At 42.7% G+C, this 18,175-nt stretch overlaps 1 protein-coding gene across 2 annotated transcripts in view; it reads left to right on the forward strand.

Moving 5' to 3' along the window:
- The window catches only part of PPM1H (protein phosphatase, Mg2+/Mn2+ dependent 1H), a 133,789-nt gene extending 115,862 nt beyond the window's left edge, over nucleotides 1-17,927 (forward strand). The window contains exons 9-11 of one of the 2 annotated variants that reach the window (XR_004239575.1): nucleotides 6,645-6,796; nucleotides 12,612-12,704; nucleotides 12,802-12,893. Coding sequence is in view for 1 of the 2 variants with exons in the window: in XM_032105532.1 (XP_031961423.1) it covers nucleotides 6,645-6,796; nucleotides 12,802-12,949 (300 nt within the window). In the remaining variant the exon portion in view is untranslated. Of the gene's footprint in view, nucleotides 1-6,644; nucleotides 6,797-12,611; nucleotides 12,705-12,801 lie in introns of both variants that reach the window. The other variant, XM_032105532.1, reaches the window with a different exon arrangement.
- The last annotated feature ends 248 nt before the right edge of the window (nucleotides 17,928-18,175 follow it).

Raw genomic sequence — 18,175 nt, forward strand, 5'->3', positions numbered from 1 at the left:
TTCCTGGGAGCAGACGGTGTTTCTGATAAGCTCAAGAGGAGCTCAGCCCAGATGCTGTTCATCAAGGCCAAGGCCTGACAGCATTTCTGAGATCATAGTGGCCCGAGGAGGGGCAGGGAGGAAGGATGCACCACCACGACTAAAGGCAGTCTGGCTTACTCCACAGAGTGGCAGTGTGGTCTCTTCTTGCCTCTGTGCCTATAAACAGAGATATAAAATTTACATATATTTATTATATAAAAATTATGTATTAAAATTCCAATTAGAAAAATAAAAATTAAAGAAGTGCTAAGAGATTCCAGCCCTGAAGAAAAGAGGGAGCTCTACAGACAGCCCCTTCTTCACGTTTCCTTGCTCTCAATTGTGTACTTCCCCCTCTCCCCCTTTGAATGTGTGGTGTCCCTCACTTGAGACCTGCTCTTTTTCTCCTCAGCCCGGCAGGCAAGAGCTCTGCCCTCATCACTGTGATGGATTTGTTTAATGCCAGAAAAATGATGCAATTCTACCTATTTATTTTTCTTTCTGGCATGCTGAGACCCAGTGTTTCTGGGATACGTAATGGCTGCAGCACAGCATCCCAGCAGTATCATCTCTGCCAATTGCTGCTGCAGTATTTGTGTGTGTCTATAAACCAAAGCTTCTCATGGGCTTTTCTGATGTGTGGGGAATGTGTCTGTACGTGTTCAAATTCTGGAATATGACATCCAGTTCATATGCTAGCCACGTTTTGGGATCTCTTAACTGCTTTGCAAAAGGGAAGCAAAACTGGCTTTGTTTCCACATCTTCTTCACAGCTAAATTCGGCAGAAATGTATGAGGGCAGGAGGAGGAAAGACAGAGCACCAGCCACCTGAATTTAGAGATACTGGCAAAAAAACCCCTGAGTATTATTAGGAAGTAGCATATGCTCTAGCTTGCGTTCCATTGCACCTCCTCCTCTTAATCATCTCTTCCTTCTCTTCCTAGAGAGAGCCCCAGTGCTTTAACTCATGTTTTTCCCTGACTTGTTCTGTCCAAACATCGGCAGCGCACCTTGCACAGAAACCAGCATTAAGAAACAACATCTTTATTCTGCCATCTGGGAGGCTTGGCACTTGGAAGCAAAGGCAGTGGCATCAAGCAGCAGTCATATTTGGTCCCTGTGCAGCATTGGATTTTGAATTGTTTATATAGAGGTAGAGAAGCACAATGTGTGGTTTCTAGACCTGGAAAAGGGGAGGCTCAGGAAATTAAAGTGCAGAGTGGGTTGTGACAGAGGGAGGATCCAAGTCCTCTGGCTTCTCTTTCTGTGCCATAATTACCGTGTCCTTTCTCAAGTAAGGGGCAGTGTGGTGAGTTTTCAGAACAATTTACTTCCAGCGTGACAAAGCTCTTCTATGTCATATCCACCAAAATTTAGCTCAAGGAAGGTAAACATCCCTGAGACTACATCCAGAAATAGGCATATAATAGTAATTTGAGGGTGGTGTGAAATGATACTTTGATACAGTGCCAGGCTATGGGAGGAGAAGTCATGCAGCCAAGACTGACGAATGTAATCAGTATTCAGTGGCTCAGCTGTTATGAGACCAGATTTGGAGGACTTCTGCAGGTTGGTGAGCTCTAGAGATTTGAACCTCTCATAATCAACTGAAGTAGCACAAAGCAGGCAAGCCATGGCTGAGGCTCTCTGGCATGGAATTAAATATTTATTTTTCATAATGGAACAGTCAATTTGAAAGCTTTCAGCAGGAAATTCTGCTTTTCAAAGCTTAGCAAGAGCCACCTTGTTGCAGATGAAAAGCAGAATTTCATCCTGAAATTTTTTGAATGGCAGCTCAGCTATTTGGTGGGGAAAGGTGTGGATCTGATGGCAGCATTGGCCTTTGCCAGCAATGAACTAAAAGCCAGCCACCACAGCAAATGATAAGAAGGATAATGAAGAAGAATTTTTCTTGTTCCATTGTGTTAGTAAAATCTTTCTGACAACTCCACAAATATGTCCAGAGAGATCACTTTAGATTCACATCTGCCTTCTGGAGAAATCCTCAGGAATTACGCCATCGAAAGGAACGAGTAAGGCAGATACATAGAGAAGTACAGTGCGATCAAAGGGAGTCAAGGTGGCTTTAGGAAGCAAACATCACACCTTAGTGGCTTCAGGTCCTTGAGATTGTGTCTACAAGAGAATTAAAAAATAATAATAAATGCAGCAGATGCTCTTGCATGAGCACTTTGATTTCTCAGAAAACATTTGAGAAACCGTTCTGCATCACAAGTTATTAATATAAAAGATATGAAGCTACAGACTAAGTGGAAAGTTGGCACAGTCTACTGGAAACTGGCTAATGGGCAGGAAACAAAGGGTGGCAGTAAAAAGCTAAAAGGAGATTAATTGGTGAATGCTGCAGGGGACAGTGTTGGGACCCACTTTTTATTATTTACATATAAATTACTTGGAGGGTGGTATTGAAAGATCTCATCATTTGCCAGCAAAGCTGCACTGGATAACACTGCACATAAAAGGGATGATACAATTAAGAAAGGGCTTTATTTATTGAAGTAGCTGGGTTGATCAATAGTGCAGGCGAGTGAATGCAGGCTGTTGTTTAGCTGGAATTCCCCTGAGGCCTGCTGCTGAGGAGCACCTCAGGTGGCTGCAGGCTCACATGTCACTCTGTTGTGAGCGGTTTTCCAGCCACAGGGACTTTTGTTGGCTGCCTCTTAAAAACAAACCTGGTGAACAGGGCACAGCGCCTTCACAGGGCTGACGTCCTTTGCAGCAGCCAAAGGCAGGGTTTGTCCAGTGGGTAGATCTTTTTGAAATGTAAATAAAAACCAGCTCACCTGTTTGTTCATTGCTTGCCCAGAGTGGTTTTCTCAATGCTCTTGACTGCATGTAGGTAATATGTAATATGAGGCACAAATACCTGGATGAAAGACGTTAATTGACAAACTGCATAATGCACATTCAGAAAGATGTGTGACTGTGGGCTCTAGTGGTGTGTATGCCCTGTTACCTGTCAGCAGATCTGTAAGTACTAGTCAGGTTAACTAGTATTATCCTATCTATAGGATGTAAGGGTAACCCAGTGCTTATGGTCGTGGCTTCATGGCTGGCTGTGCTGCTGAGGTTCCTTGCAGTTTTTAGATTTTCTGGTTGCTAATGTCAAGTTCAGCTAGTTAACAGGTCAGCTGCTTTACATCAATAAGACATCAGCAGATGGAAGAAGCATGATGACCAAACTGGGCTCCTTTCAGGGCAGCTGTGATACTCCAGAGAGATTAATTTAAAGAGTGAGAAACACTACCTGGGCAGCACAGAAGGGGCTGGTAGGCTGGAGGGAGTTGCTGAGAAGGCTCTCAGGACAGCACGGGAGGCCGAGGACACAAGTTCTGTGGGGCACTCTCAGGATTTATGTCTGGCTGCAGAAGCAGTGATTCACAAGGGAAAGATAGAAGATCCAAGATGGCATTGTTAGGAAATTTGTTGAGGGTGCTGCACTAGTTGAGGAAACCTCTGCACTGCCGGTCATTGTCTGGCCAGCTCTCACCTGCAGGAGCAAGGTTCTGCAATGCTGCTTTACAGAGCAGCTTTGCACAAACTTGTGTTACAGACAGAATGTTCCTTAAACCTCACTGTTTACTTTCCTGAAATACAGCTACAGGAAAGAGGCAGTCATTGAGAGGGTTTACTCTGGAATTTTAAAAAATAAAACAAAATAGTCATTTTCATTGCAATCATTGAGCTGCTTTTGGTCGCATAAGATTTACAGGGCTGTAGGGTTCATTGCTGTTGCAGGCACTTAGGTAATTCCCTGCTTGTCTCCTCATATTTCAAAACTGTGGCATATCATACTCTCTCACCTTTTCTGTACAGTGTGGAGTGTGCCGTGGGTGCTGCACAGCGTGAGATGTGTGTGGGGTGGGTGTTCCGTGAGCCCTGCTGGGCTGAGCTGCTGTTCCACGTGCTTTGGTGGTGCTGCCGAGCCTGTGTGCCTCCAGGAGCTCTGCTGTCACACTGCTCCGTGTCCAGCTGAAGGCACAGGGCGCTACTGCAAGAGACCCTCATTAACCCAAGTAAGAACTACAAGAAAGCTGCTGGCAGAAAAATGAAGGGTTAGGAGCTGGTTACTTTCTGCACCTGGACAAGGTGGTGTGTGAACATAACTTCACCCTGCAATAGACTGGACAGCTCTAACTCATTTTTGTCAGCAACATATCAGGGGTACCTACAGCTGTATTTAAGAAATACAAGGCAAGACACAAAGAAAGGACTTAAGGTAACTGCGAGGCAGACAAAACTGCGTTTCAGTGAACGTTTTGTTGCATGTCCAACTAGTCCTTGTATGCAACAATCTTACCTCGAATTGCCCCAAGCTTGTCTCCTGTAACCTTGGCACTCTCTTTTCCTTAGTCTAGGGACTGGCCTAACACCCCACTGTTCTCTGCATCTCTTCTGACATCTAGTTTCTTCTCAACATATGCCTTTCTGCTGGAGGTGCCCAGTTCACAAAGCTTGACCTTTTAGGAAGTACCCTTCTTCCTAGATTACACAAAAAACCCCAGTAATTGCATTTTTTTTCTGTTCCCCTAAAACAAAACATATTCTTGGTAAAGTGATCTCTTCTTGGTGTTGCTCTTGCATTTTGACCCACGGACTGGCTGCAGGTAGCTTTGAAAAGTTTCTCATCCGTCCCAGTGCTGCTCCTCAGAGCACCAGACAAAATGGTTCATTTCAGGAGGATTCCAATCAGTGATGCATGGTTTTGCTTTCCCACCTTCTACCCCACCTCAGCTGCAAAAAAGGCCCCTATGGTATAATATGTCCTTTGCCTGGATTGGGATGTGCTTTTCCCAGCACAGATGTTTGAAGCTTGGTTAGCCCTACCAGGGGCTTGGTGCTGAGTGCATCCTTGAGCATTAACTCTGATGCTTTCTCAAGTATTTGCTGGTCCCCAAGAGATCTGACCAGAACATGTGCTGCGTATTGATGGTTGTGTTGGCTAACTTACCCTCCACACCCCAGTGATTTCTGAGTTGCAGCTCAGAAAACAGTGGGCTGTTAAGGCTGAACTAAATTCTGGAAGACAGGGACTATGACAGCTTCTGATTTCTGTGCAATGAGCTTGAGATGAGAGGTGTGCTGCATATAGGGGTCTTTTCTATATTCCCACTCAAGTCTAAATAAGCAGATACACTCTAATGAAGAGAGTATCTTCCTTTGAATTTAATCCTCTCCAAAGTCCTTATTCAGCTGCTACCTTAGATAATGAAGTGAAGGTTACATTTTACAAATGACCTTCTTGTGCTTTTGAGTGAAAGGCGAGCTGGTAAGGATTAGCATCAGGTCTAGGTGATTTTTTTAAATCTTTTTTTTCCTCTGGTACTGGTTGAAGTCCCATAAAAGCATCATTACATTAAAAGGTCTAGGCATTTTATGTGCATTGCCTGCCTGCTCCATGGCTCCTAAGGGAAGAGTGCACCATGAGGGAGAATAAAACAGCTCATATTTTCTTGTTATGCCAAGTGCTTGTCCTGACTAACTGCGCTGTTAGTGGAGTCCAAGACTGGAGCAGGGTGCATGATGAGGTGCACCGTTTCTGAATTTCAGTATAAGTGATGCTTTCCTCCTGTCTGCCTTACCATGGCTGTTACAGTTCTTTCAAGTTGTGGTTGTTGCTGTGGAAATGGAAGTTCTCTGTGGGTCCTTCCTAATGGCTCCCCATCACAACCTGGAAATTGCAGGCATTTCTCAACTGGAGTGTGCTGGAAGGGGAGTTACACCAAACTAAAGGCTTGTTTTAAAACACTTTCTATGGCCTTTGCTGGTATTCTGGCTCAGCTGATGGCCTCGCAGCAACCCCCACCATGACTGCCTCTGCCACTCCCAGCTTCTCTGGGAAGAGGGCAGAGGAAGTTGTTTTAAAGGCAGGATGTTAAGAGATGCCAGCAGTGGTCAGCCTGACTGGGGCTGCAGACAGATGAGTTGAAGCCAGTGGGTATTTTAATAGTGCAAAAAAGCTTCACTTTTGTGCAGATCTTGAATCGGTCTGTAGCTACTGAAATCCTAACAGATACATGAGACTGAGCAGTTTTTCTGCATTTCATGAAACCACTCACTTGCTCAGGCAAAACTCGTGAGTTCAGCAGCTGCCTCAGGTTTAGAAAAGTGAACGCAATTCTGGCTGTCACACAGGCATTTCCAAACATGCAATCTGGCAGACTTAAATGGATCTGGACAAATAGTGAAAACAATTATTTGTGAATATTTTATAAAATATCAAAAATTCATCAAATAAATTATTCAGCTTCCATACAGCTAGTCCTGCCAATGCTGGGGAGGAGCCTCATGCACTGAAGCCAGGCTGCCGGGTGGGGGAGGCTTCAAGTGCTTTTGGCATCAGGCAGCACAGGGCTTTAGAGCCTGGTTTCAGAATGCTTGCATCCATCCCGGCTGCAGTTAGCACCTGAGCCATGCTGAGCTGCAGCAGGAAGGATTGCTGTGTGGAGGGCTGAATTGGAGACAGACTCCAGCAATGCCATGGGAGGTATTTCAGTGCCCTGGCTGAAACCTGATAAACTCACAGCCAAACTCAGCAGTTTCATGAACAGGTCTGACAATTGCCTCCTTCATGAATGTCTCTTGGGTTTTTTTCTTTTAGGTGAGAGTCTATGATCTCCTGCAGTATGAGCATGGGCCAGATGATGTTCTGATCCTTGCTACTGATGGGCTCTGGGATGTGCTGTTAAATGAAGAAGTGGCAGAAGCTGTCACTAACTTTCTACCAAACTGTGACCCTGATGATCCCCACAGGTTCGTGCTCATCCCTGATTTTCCAGCTTCTCTATAGAAGATCACTTTCTGGTAACATATTTTTGTAGAAAGTATGATATAAATAACATTTGGGAAACATGCAACACTTACAAGAAGACATTTTTATAGGTTGGACGGAGCCTCTACAGCAAATGTGAGCAATTGGAGCAGGGGCTCTATTATAACTCAGGAATGTCCACCTTGAAAGGAATAGGTGTGGGATCACAGCATCTTGGCATGGGATTCTGTTTGCTGTATGAGGTCCTGTGAAAACTGTAGGAGGCTGGGGTCTTGGAAGACCATGGCAACAAGTCTCTCCTCTGGACAGTCTCTTAACACTAAAGATTGTTTCTCTGTAGGACATCCTCATAATCTCCCTCTCTCTCCCACTGTGTATGTATATAAATACTGCACGCTGTGGTTTCCACTCATTCCTAGTCATAGTGTGACCTTTGAACCCACCTTCCTTAGAGGATGCTCAGTGCTACCAGCTACAGGATGGGTGTAGTGACAAAATAGGTGGAAAGTCCAACTTGTGTTTCCTTTAATTAGATTATGCTTTATTTCACTATTTTAATCTACCTCATCCTCCTCATTTTTTCTATCTTTATCACCTCTTAGATCATCAGTTTCTGTCCTTAAACCATCATGCAAACAAACAAGTTCCCAAACAACCATCTAGAGGCTATCTGCCTTGAGTGAGTCCATAGGTTTGTCTGCTACTGAGTTCAGTGTCACTGTGAATTAAAACATTATGCCAGAGATCAGAAGTCTCTCGTTTGTAACCAGGACTGTGAAAGCGGAAAGAGCTTGATTTATTCTTAGGGACTGCTCAGGAAGGGAAGTGTGTGTTGCTACTGAATTTAGGCCTGTCTACCACTGTGTTCTGCCCTCACCCTGGGCTGAGAGTGGGGAAAAGAGATTTTACACATCCCCAGTTGGTCTGTGGAAAGTGGAGTTTCGGAAATAGCTAAGACCCATCCCAAAATGCTTGCTGTTTCTCGTATTTCTAAGTGGTCATCTTCACAGGGTCAGCCCTATTCTTCATCAACAAACAAGGTAACTGGGTATGGACACCTTGACAGTGACTTGGGGTTTAAAGTGAGAACACCTTCAAAATAACAGCAGTATTTTCTTGCGCTGACACTTACAAATACAGAATGCAAAAAAAAGGTCTTGCTGCAATTGTCAGGAGAATGGAGGACTGATGATTATCATAAAGCTGCAACTGCAATATTTTGACTTTGCCCATCTCCTTATGCCAAAGATAAGATATGGTATGAATGACAGCCCTGAGCCATCTCTACTTCAGCAAGACATGCAGCTGTGTCTGCCCTTTCTCCGGGAGGAGATGAGACAGGATCAGTTAAGGGCACTTCAAGGGCATCTGGCAGTGTGCTATGCAGACATGCCATTAATTTAAGGTAGGAGGAGATGAGCCATCCAACCTACTTTCAGTTATTACCTGACACCATTCAAAAATGCTATGGTGCTTTTGTTCTCATTCCTGCACCGCTGAGCCTCTTCCTGCAAAGACACCTGGTAACACACAATACCTCTGTCCTGGCCTGTCTCCATTCTCATCTAGTATTTGGGAAAGGTTGGCCCTGCCTACCATCCTCACCAGTCCCATCTGTTATGAATACAGTCAGGGTGTGTTATGTCTATCTTGTTCCTTTTGGTCTTTACTAAGCTCATGGTGATAGCCACCATGATTGCTGCAGTAGGAAGCAGGATTTTTTGAGCTTTTTGACTTGTTAGGTGAGTCATTTTTCATTCATTTAAAACACTCAGAGCAACGAGAGACACAAAGAAAATTATATTTTCTTCGTTTTGATTTAGATTTTCTTGTACTGGTTGGGTAATTGTGGGGAATTAGTCACTGTTTGTGCCAACATGAGCACCACACATTCCAGAACTGAGCCTGCTGTTTTTATAAACAGACACATTTATTGGTGTTTGAACAAACACATTTATTGGTGTTTGACCTACTGGTCTATGAATGGACATCTGAACTGAAAATAAATTTGTTCTTTTAAGCAAGTTTGTGCCAGATCATTTAGAGGCTTACAAATAGTTGTGGCAAGACATTTCTCATGCTGGCATGCAAAAGGTAATTACAGCAGTCCCTCATATAGTTTACAATGATATTTATGAAAATTACCTTTGTGAAATTGCTCTTGCTGCTTGGTTGTAAAGAATATTTAAAGGTTTTAAAGTACTGTGTGAGAGGTTTTACGTAATTATTTCACAGTGGTCTAAATGAGGTATAACTAATGAATTTACAGTAGCATTCGAGCTCAAGCTGTGGAGCTGCATTCATTCCTCTCACTAGTCAGTGACAGAAAAATCTCCTTTGCTGTATTACAAGTGTTATGTTTAAAGGAAGTGTTATCCCAGAAAATGTCAGGTTCTGTGATAGGTGTAGTGACATAATCTGTGGTGAGGTGATCAGCTGAAAATGTAGTATCTCTAGGGATGTAGAAAACTTGTTAGAATGTAAGAGCCTTGCACCCTGGGTTTGGTAGTGCTGTGGTCCTCAGGAGAACCAACCTGTGGAGCAGCCCCTGGATCCACCTGACCCAGTAGCCTACTTACTCCCTGACAGCAGTGTATTAAAAAAGAAAAGAAAAAAAAAAAACTAGAGAGGGTTTTAGAGCTGCAGAGTACTTATCTGTTACATAATTCGTTCCTTGTGGGAACAATATCCCTCCCATTTGAATTAGAAGTCACTTTATAGCCTGATGGGTAAGAGCTTAGAGCCCTCAGCAGTGCTCTTGGGACTCTCTCCTGCTGATATTTACTGTGAGTATTAGTTGCCCACATAAAAAACATCTCTGAGTTCTGTCAAACATAGCATGTGCCTGGATGTCTCCAAGCAAGGAGAGCAAAATCCCCAGGTCTCTCTTCATCCAGCCATGCAGACACAGCCTCAGGAGATTTGGGCACAGACTTGTTTAGATAACAGTTCCTGTGTGAGGACTGTGATGGAGTGAAGAGGCTGGGATGGAGCTGGATTTCTTAGCCAGCTCATTTCTTATGGGTATTGTGGCAGACAAGCATTACAGGGGCTCTGAGCGAAGAACAGGTGGCAGCACCACTGCTGCTGTCCATACATCAGCTCTCTGAAGAGGTATGAAGATGGAGAACTGTGACTGTTTGCCAACTTCCTTCAGCTGCATTTATGCACGTTTACCCCCGACCTTGGGAATCTTTTATTTCTCATCCTTCCCTTTGTCATTTCTTGTCCCCTCACTTTCCCTCTCACTCACTAGAGATTTATGAGGATGCTGAGGAGCTCCTCCACATCTGCTGAGTGTGAGGAGATAAGAAGCTGCTCAGACATCAGCATGATTCCCCCACTGTCACCACTTCCTGCAGTACTTTCACTGATCAATACAGAAAGCTTTGGCATAAGAAAAAAACCTCCATATGTTTATTCTTAAAACACAAAAGCTGTATTCCAGCAAGGCTATTCATTAGGAGGAAGTGGATACTTTACTTCAGCAGTTCTCTAATGCTGTTTCGACAGCTGAATCCCAATTCCACAGCACTGGAGAATAAAACATGCGGTAATGGACTGCTGCTGCTATTCATCTCCAGGTACGAGAGACTCACCCTGGCTCTGCCAGTGCCAAGTTGAACAGCATTGCTTCAATTCAGTTCTACACAGGAGAGGAATATGTTACTTCACTGCTACCTTCACCTGTTCCTTTTCCTTTGCTTCATTGTGCTGGTTTTCTTGAGTATTTCACCATTTGTCTACAAGAGAATTTCTTGTTTATTAAAATTCCTTTTTTTTTATCTTCCCCTCTCCAAACATTCAGCAGCAAAAGCCAAATACAATCAAAAGCAATACTCATTCCTTTGTACTCCTTAGATGTGGGGAGTCCTTGTTAATTAGAAAAAGCAGGAAGGCAAAGTTTTCTTGCAGAATGATGGGTGTTTCTTTCTTAAATTCTGACAATAGCTGAGAAATCCTTGGGAAATATGTTCTTGCCAAAATTCACTCAGCATCAGACATGCTGTGAATAAATATTTCAGTTTCTTGCTTGCCACGTGGAGTCCTTTTGTTCCTTAGCCCTGCATCTGATTTGGAAACTGAGGAGTGCAAGGGTGTATGTTTGGTTTTTTTCCCCCTAGAAAACATGATTTCATGTTGCATTAGGACAGTAAGGGCAGTGGTTCTTGTTACATCTTGATGTTTTAGCTCGAGTTTGTGGCACAGACCGATCTCAGAACATGTGGACAGTGCACGTGTGTATGCAAGCATGTGTGTTAGATTTCATGTCTTTGGGCCCTTCACTTACTGCTAAAAGGAAATAATTTGTCAAAACTAGTGAGGCCTGGAGATTTTATCACTCAGTACCATTAGGAACAGTGGGTGCATTGCAGCTGTACAACATTACTTGAATTTGGCATCAAACCTTTTGACTAGTTAAGTGTTGGTTCATTTGCATTGAAGAAATCTATCCAGTAGAGCAAATACATCTGCTCTTGGTTCAGAGGAGTCCTCTGAGTTCAAGGCATCAAGATTCTAGACACAGAACATAATTGGGTTTTTTTTTTTTCTTTTATCCCCAGAGACTGAATGAAGTCTCAGTGATAGAAATTCAAACTTAATACTGAATTCTGTGGTGAAAAGTTCTGAGGTTAGAACACTCCTGGATAATTGACAAACTTATACACAGTGCTTCTGATCAACAGAGATACTGTTCTTTCCCTTTCTACAGATGAGATCTGGGCAGATAATTTCTGGTCGAGGATCCTCCCTAGAAAAGGGGGTATTGAAATGCAAACCCTTCTTGTCCTTTCTGGTTTGGGAAACTACAGAGGTGTGCTTTAATTCTGGAGGCCTGTGTGTGTGGCTTCATAGAGCGCTTGCATCATCCTGGAGGTTGATACTTACGCTTTTAATAGAACACATGCAGACTGGTGGTTTTTTTTCTTGTCAGAGCTTTAACTATTCAGTTAATTTTAATTATCAAATCATAGAAAAGCTTGCCTCCAACCAATCAAATACAAAATATCTTGCCTATGTGTTGGGCTGATGAAGTAAAACACATGACAGTAGCTGTTCACCCATAATGAGATTTCTTTCAGAGGAAACTTCTAAGTGAGTACACAGATGCGTTGATGTAGTAGCAGCAGGTAAAGCAGTAGGGGACAACATGACAGAGCACTGTCTAAGCACCTTTTGGACTCTGACACCCTTCTGCCCCCAAGCAGCATGTGGTATTTTTTCAGGACAGAAAAATAACTCCCATAAATCCAATGCCACTCAGCCCAGCACAGGCTGGGAGTTTTGAAGTAACATGAAACTTGGTATTTCACTAAATTAAGCACTTGACCACTCACATTCATGCAGTTTTCACTGAACTCATAAAAGTGAAAGAACTGTGGGACTCTGATAATCTGACCATGTTAACTGTTCCTTTCCAGTTTCAGAATAAAAGAGCTTTAAAAATCATTTCTATGGTCAAGAAAAACAGACAAGTTAGTCTACTTTGGCTTAAAGGGAAATTTGGATTTTATTTTTCATGCTCTATTACTTGCTTTCAAATTACTTTGTTCCAGTTCATTTCTGAAACAGTTGAGCCATGTTTACCTTCAGATGTGTCAGTGAACAAGTGTGTGGTTTTCAACAAGTAGTGTTATTTGGGGTCCTCAAGTTTTCAGACTACTACTAGAAAGTCAATTTGTTAAGGCAAGTGTGTTTAATATTTTTCTGAAGACTGGTGAAGTCAGGCACTCAGAATGGCCAGTGATTTTTGATCAAGTGGTGCCTTTCAAATACTTTTACATTCTTATTCAGGAACTGTCACTGAGCTGGAAGGAGTTGCTTTGTGTATATGCCATGGCTTGTGTTTCTCCTGCCTGCTTCTAAAACACTGGGAAGCATGTCTTGGTAGGTCACAGCATTAAATCTGGCAGGCAGCAGGCTGTGAAAACCCACTTTCCTCATGGAGACAACCCTCCCTGGCTGTATTGTGCCTTTTCCACAGGTACACGCTGGCGGCGCAGGACCTGGTGATGCGAGCCAGGGGAGTGCTGAAGGACCGGGGCTGGCGGATATCCAACGACAGGCTGGGCTCTGGAGACGACATCTCTGTCTACGTCATCCCTTTGATACACGGGAACAAACAGTCGTGAGAGGAGCATCAAGAGTGGTTATAGGATGGGGAACTTTTTGGGAAGGGCCTGTAAGAGACAATATGCTTTTGGTGGTCTGACCAGGACACTTCCAATTGATGTAATCTAGTCAAAACTAATGCTGGAGGGGTATTTTTCTGCCCAAAAGGTAGGGCTCTGCACATATACTGTATATGATTAAAGATAACCCTTAAGATTCCAATTTCCCTACAGAAATGGTTTTGGTGCTTAACAGGAATGGGATTTAAATGCTGCTAGCATATTATGGATTCTGTCATCCCTCTAGGTGGGGTGGGGAATTAATTTTTTTCTCAGTTTACCATGTAGCTTGAAAGAGCCATTTCAGTTGTGAAAGTAGAAGGGGGTATCAGAAGCCAAGGAGGCTCCTGAAATCCATCCCCAAATATTCAGAAGGGGGCTTGGGTCACATCTCATTTAAGAATATATATATATACATATATGACACTCAAGAGTTTTCTTCCTTCAAAAAGTTGTATTCATGGCTTACCTATGGACAACTTCAAACTCGTGTAATCCTCTGAGCCCCCATTTTCCTCTCCTGTCTCTTCTTCAGTAGACTATACCTCCTGTATTTTAGTAGGAAAACTGAAATTGGTTTCAGTGTGACTATACCTGTTTACTGCAGCTAAAACAGTCACCTGCAAAATTGTCCAGGAGAAATAGGTCACAGTCCTGTATGGCAGAATTTATTCTGGTGTGAGGAGTTACTTGTCAAGATTTCTTGTTGTGTGTATACCATGATTATACAGAGCATGCAAACTCAGCTTTATGTGATGTTTACCTGGAGGCCGTGGTTTCTTTGGGATCAGAGATTTATATTCATTGAATGGTTCTGCCTGCTTTATCCTGTTGAAAGGATCCCTGACCATAAAATTTTTGCATCAGTTGAGATTTAGTAAATTTGTTTGGGCTCCTGAGTGTGCTTTCAGTTGGACTCCTACTTGAAGTAGTGGTATTGTTCTCATGAGCAATTTGGAAGCCCAGATCATGATCTATTTCAAAGGTGTTTCACTTCTTCCTGCCTCACTTATTATTCAAGTATACCTTCACCTGCTCGACTTCAGTGATCAGAAAGGGACAGCTTAAAACTTTGTGTCATCTTGGCATTGAGAACTGTAGTCAAAGATCACAAGATGACTTTGAAAGATACAAGCCCTTGGCTTGATTCAGCAGCTCTTTTCTTTGCAGTGAAGAAAATTTGTGTAAAACACTCTTGACGTGAAAGCAGTAGTCCAGAGAGAAACAAGTGAGCAAGTCTGCAGTGTAACCTGGCTGCCTAGTCCAGGCAGGCAGCTCTCTTACTTCATTGGCAGCAATTTAAGAGAAAACAAAATCAGGAAGTTCTAGCATACAGGCAGGTATTGGCTGGGGAGCCAACTTCCACGTCATTTGTGCCCAGAGCACATTGGTGTGGAGCTGTTCATCTGGTTTGTACTTCTTTGATAAGAAAAAAGACCAGGAGCTGACATCATTGTGGGGCACTGACTAGAGAGCTCACAAACGTTATGTCCTTCCCAAAAGAGAAAGAGATGCTGTACCCTTTGCAGACTTTCTCCTGAGCAGGTGTGGCCCAGAGAGCTTGCCAGTTCTGTGATTCATGATGTGCTCTGTAAACACGACGCAGCCTGAGTGTGGTGCAGCTACCCAGATGCTGTATTTGACTGCATCTGGAAGTACAGTTTGGTGGATTTAAACTACTCTTCTACAAATCTCTAGACCCAGAAGAGTTTCAGGATGAAAGCAGACAATGTGGAGAGTGGAACAGCTCAAACATTGCAGCAAGCTGCATGATTTTAACCTGAAAAGTGTTCCATAGGTTCCCCAGTGCCTCATGTGGTAAAGCTGCACAGAAAATGGATGGTTTATATTCTAGAGCTTCAGTATAAATCAATGGCATATCTGATTATGTGTTTTCATGCTTTCTTTCCATACTTTTTTTTCTCTTTACCTCTTTTTCTGTGTGCATCTGGGTGAAAAGAGGGGCTTGGAGTCTAGAATATTTTTCACATGGCCCTTCATATGTTTTAAAGTTTAAGCAAGAGATCTTCTCTTGCACTTTTTTTTTTTGGCCTAATAAACTGGTAAACATGCTTTTCATGCTCTGTGCAACTCCTGTTGTCTCTTCACAAATGCAGTTGTGTAGTCCTCTAGCAATTCAGATCCTCTTTCACAAAGAAATTAGTGCTGGCAGATCTGGTGAAATCATCTGAACAGGAAAGATGCTGGTGCTTGCTGGTACCAACGAAAAGCCCAAGTCAAGTATTTCAGTGCTCATGCACTGTTGGTCTTCATTTGGTAACATGGTGTCAACACACATAGCAGTCACTATAAAACCATTGAGTGCAATGTGGTGGAAATAGATTTCCAGTGTAGCATTTGCCAAAATTTGAAAGTGAAACTTCAAGGCAATGGAAAAGGCACCTTCTCATTCAGGGGTGTTTTTAAACATACCCCTGAAGGGGTGGGTTAGCCAAATGCATGACTTGGTGGGAGCAAACTGGCAGGTGGCTTCTCAGAGCATGATCTGGTGGGCTGGTGAATCGGCCTGCACAGTGTTTGTTGTTCATCTGAGGTATTGCCATCAGTCAGAGCTTCTCTGCAGTGACTTGGCCCAAGGACGAGTTACGTTCACTGTCAGCCCCTCTCCCAGAAAGGGCAGAAATACAGTATCAACAGTTAACATCAATTAGCATCAATTAATGAATTCTGAGAACTTTAATAAAAGGTTTTCTACTCAGATGTATGTGACTGAAAATATGCTGTGACGCTTTCTGTTTTGCTTTTTTGCAAAGTATCTATTACACATTTGGGTGCTTTCCTCCCTGGAGTGTCTGGCACATCTCTGATCCATGCATTAGTACTTGAGCTTTCACTTTTACCTGCTTTCAGTAGGAGCTTCTTGCATCCCTGAGCTGGGGTCGTGCTCTGCTTCAAGGCATGGTATAAATACATATACACACCTAAGGCTCACAGAAATAGCAGGCAGGAGTCATTTTTTGGGGAGGTATTGTGTGAGAAGCAAGAATAATTAAAAGGACTTCAAATTCTCTTTAAAGGCTGAATTACTTTGCATTACACAGCATTAGAAAACACTGATGGCAGGGAGGATCCCTGGTGCACAATGCCATTTTTTGGATGGGTGCAGGATGGGTATCGCCGTGTTCAGACTTGCAGCTGCTCTAGGGCTCAGTGAAGCTCCCAAGTTAGAAGCAGACAGATTGTGTCCTCAAACTGGAGCAAGTTAGGCACCAAATCCAAATTTTAGATCCCTGGCATGTCATCTTAGTTACTGCCTGATGCCAGCAGTGCTCTGGGTTTTGCCAGTCAAGTTCCCTTAGTATCCAAAATTGTTTCAGCCTCAGCAGCAGAGAACCTCAGTCCTGAGTTACATCTGCATTCATACTGCTATTGCACACAATGCTCTGCCTTGCCTATGCATAGGCACTGCTTAGAAAGTTGGGCAAATTCTTGTCCTTCCTTGAATAATGGCAAGGAAAGGCAGCAGTAATGGAGTTACCTGCAGTGTAACACTGTCTTCTCCTGCCTAGTCCCGTCCCATTTTTAGCAACTCAAAACCAAGAAGCTTTTACCATTCTCCTAGAAGTACTGTTGCAGAAAGTAGAACAGCCATTTCAGATATTTTTCTCTTGCACTACCTACAATTTTCTAACCTAAAATTTTCTTTATTTAATTTGATGAAGAAGGTGTTTAGAAATTTAATTTACAACTGATTATGTAAGGCACACAACCATCTTTTGGTGCATTAAGACAAAAATGCTTCCTTCATGAACACAAAAGTGTATTGTCTGAGAGGGCTGCTGTTCAGTGGCCTCACATTGGAGAGAGAATTTTTTTAATAAGTTCTAAAAAAACAACAGGGCTAACAGGCTAAAGGAGAAGTGGGCAGAATCTGCTGTTAATAGTAGATTTCCATTTACAATTACTTCCATGTTGAAATATGATGAGAGGTTTGTGAGGTACTGTGAACTCTGTTCCCTCCAGGATGTTTCTGAAGAACTGCTCTTGATGTTTGGGCAGATTTTGGCTCTGAACTTCTGCTAGGTTTTTAAAGAACACTACATGCTTCGAGCAAATCTGCTGTGTTTCTTCCAGCTTGGGTGTTTTCCTCTTATTTTACATTTTATGTACTAATACTTTCAGCATTTTTCTATCAAACATGAGTGGCAAACTGTGTGGAATTGTTGTTCCTCCCGGACATTTGAGGTATGTAAATAGTTTTCCTCCATGTGTCTTAGATGAAGACTCAGTGATGTGGCTGTCATAGAGAGAGTGACCAAATGATGCTGTAACTGTGCTGCTGTATTTCTACCTGTGATGTGCTTGAAGGAGGATGCCCTTCTCCACCTCCATGCTCATTCTGTTTTCTTTTTTTTTCTTTTTAATCCATTGCTGTTGGTGCTCTTTCATAGGCATCTTATTTTGATTTTTTTTAATAGCTGCCACATTTTTCTTTCCTTCAATGGGCACTTCATCTTAATATCTTAATTTGAGATCTGTACAACTGTCTGGGGTTTGTATGTCCTGAAGAAAGGAGGACCTGCTGGAGGAAGATTATTTTGGACCAATGTACTTCTGCTTTGTGACTGTGAAATGTTAATCTTTTTGTAATCTAAGAACAAAAAATGTTTAGTAAAGGGATATATTTTGTGTTTTTTGAAACTTTTCAGTGCAATGAACAAAAGAGGAGGATACTGAAGAAGTGTATGTGCAAAATTTTAAAATAAAATTTTAAATTATATATTATATATATCCATCTAGATGTATAATCGTTATTATTCTGCCTTTGTCATGAACATTCCCTGAGTCTCTTTATGTGTATTACTAATTGTGCAATGTGGACAAGTAGCACACTCTGCTTTACAAGGGAAGAGAACTGATGATTCACTGACAAAAGGTCTCACTGTTGAGTTAGTGAAGTAAATTCCTGTGAGGTGCATTAGTGTATGGGTTGATGTGGAAGAGTTCAGCTGTAGGATAGCTGTGAGAGCTTTGTGCTGCCATCAGATCATGATTCATTGCTCAGACTGCCAGTTGCCGTGTTCTGACTCAGTGAAGAGCTATGCAAAGTGATCCAGTACCAGCTCTCTGAGGCATTGGGTGTAATTCTGGAAATGACAACACAGTTGGAGTAAGTTTTCTGTCATCCTCACTTCCTTAGGAATCACTGTCTTAAATTCTGCTCTG

Source organism: Corvus moneduloides, chromosome 4 (assembly GCF_009650955.1).
Source record: "Corvus moneduloides isolate bCorMon1 chromosome 4, bCorMon1.pri, whole genome shotgun sequence".
Taxonomy (NCBI): Eukaryota; Metazoa; Chordata; class Aves; order Passeriformes; family Corvidae; genus Corvus; species Corvus moneduloides.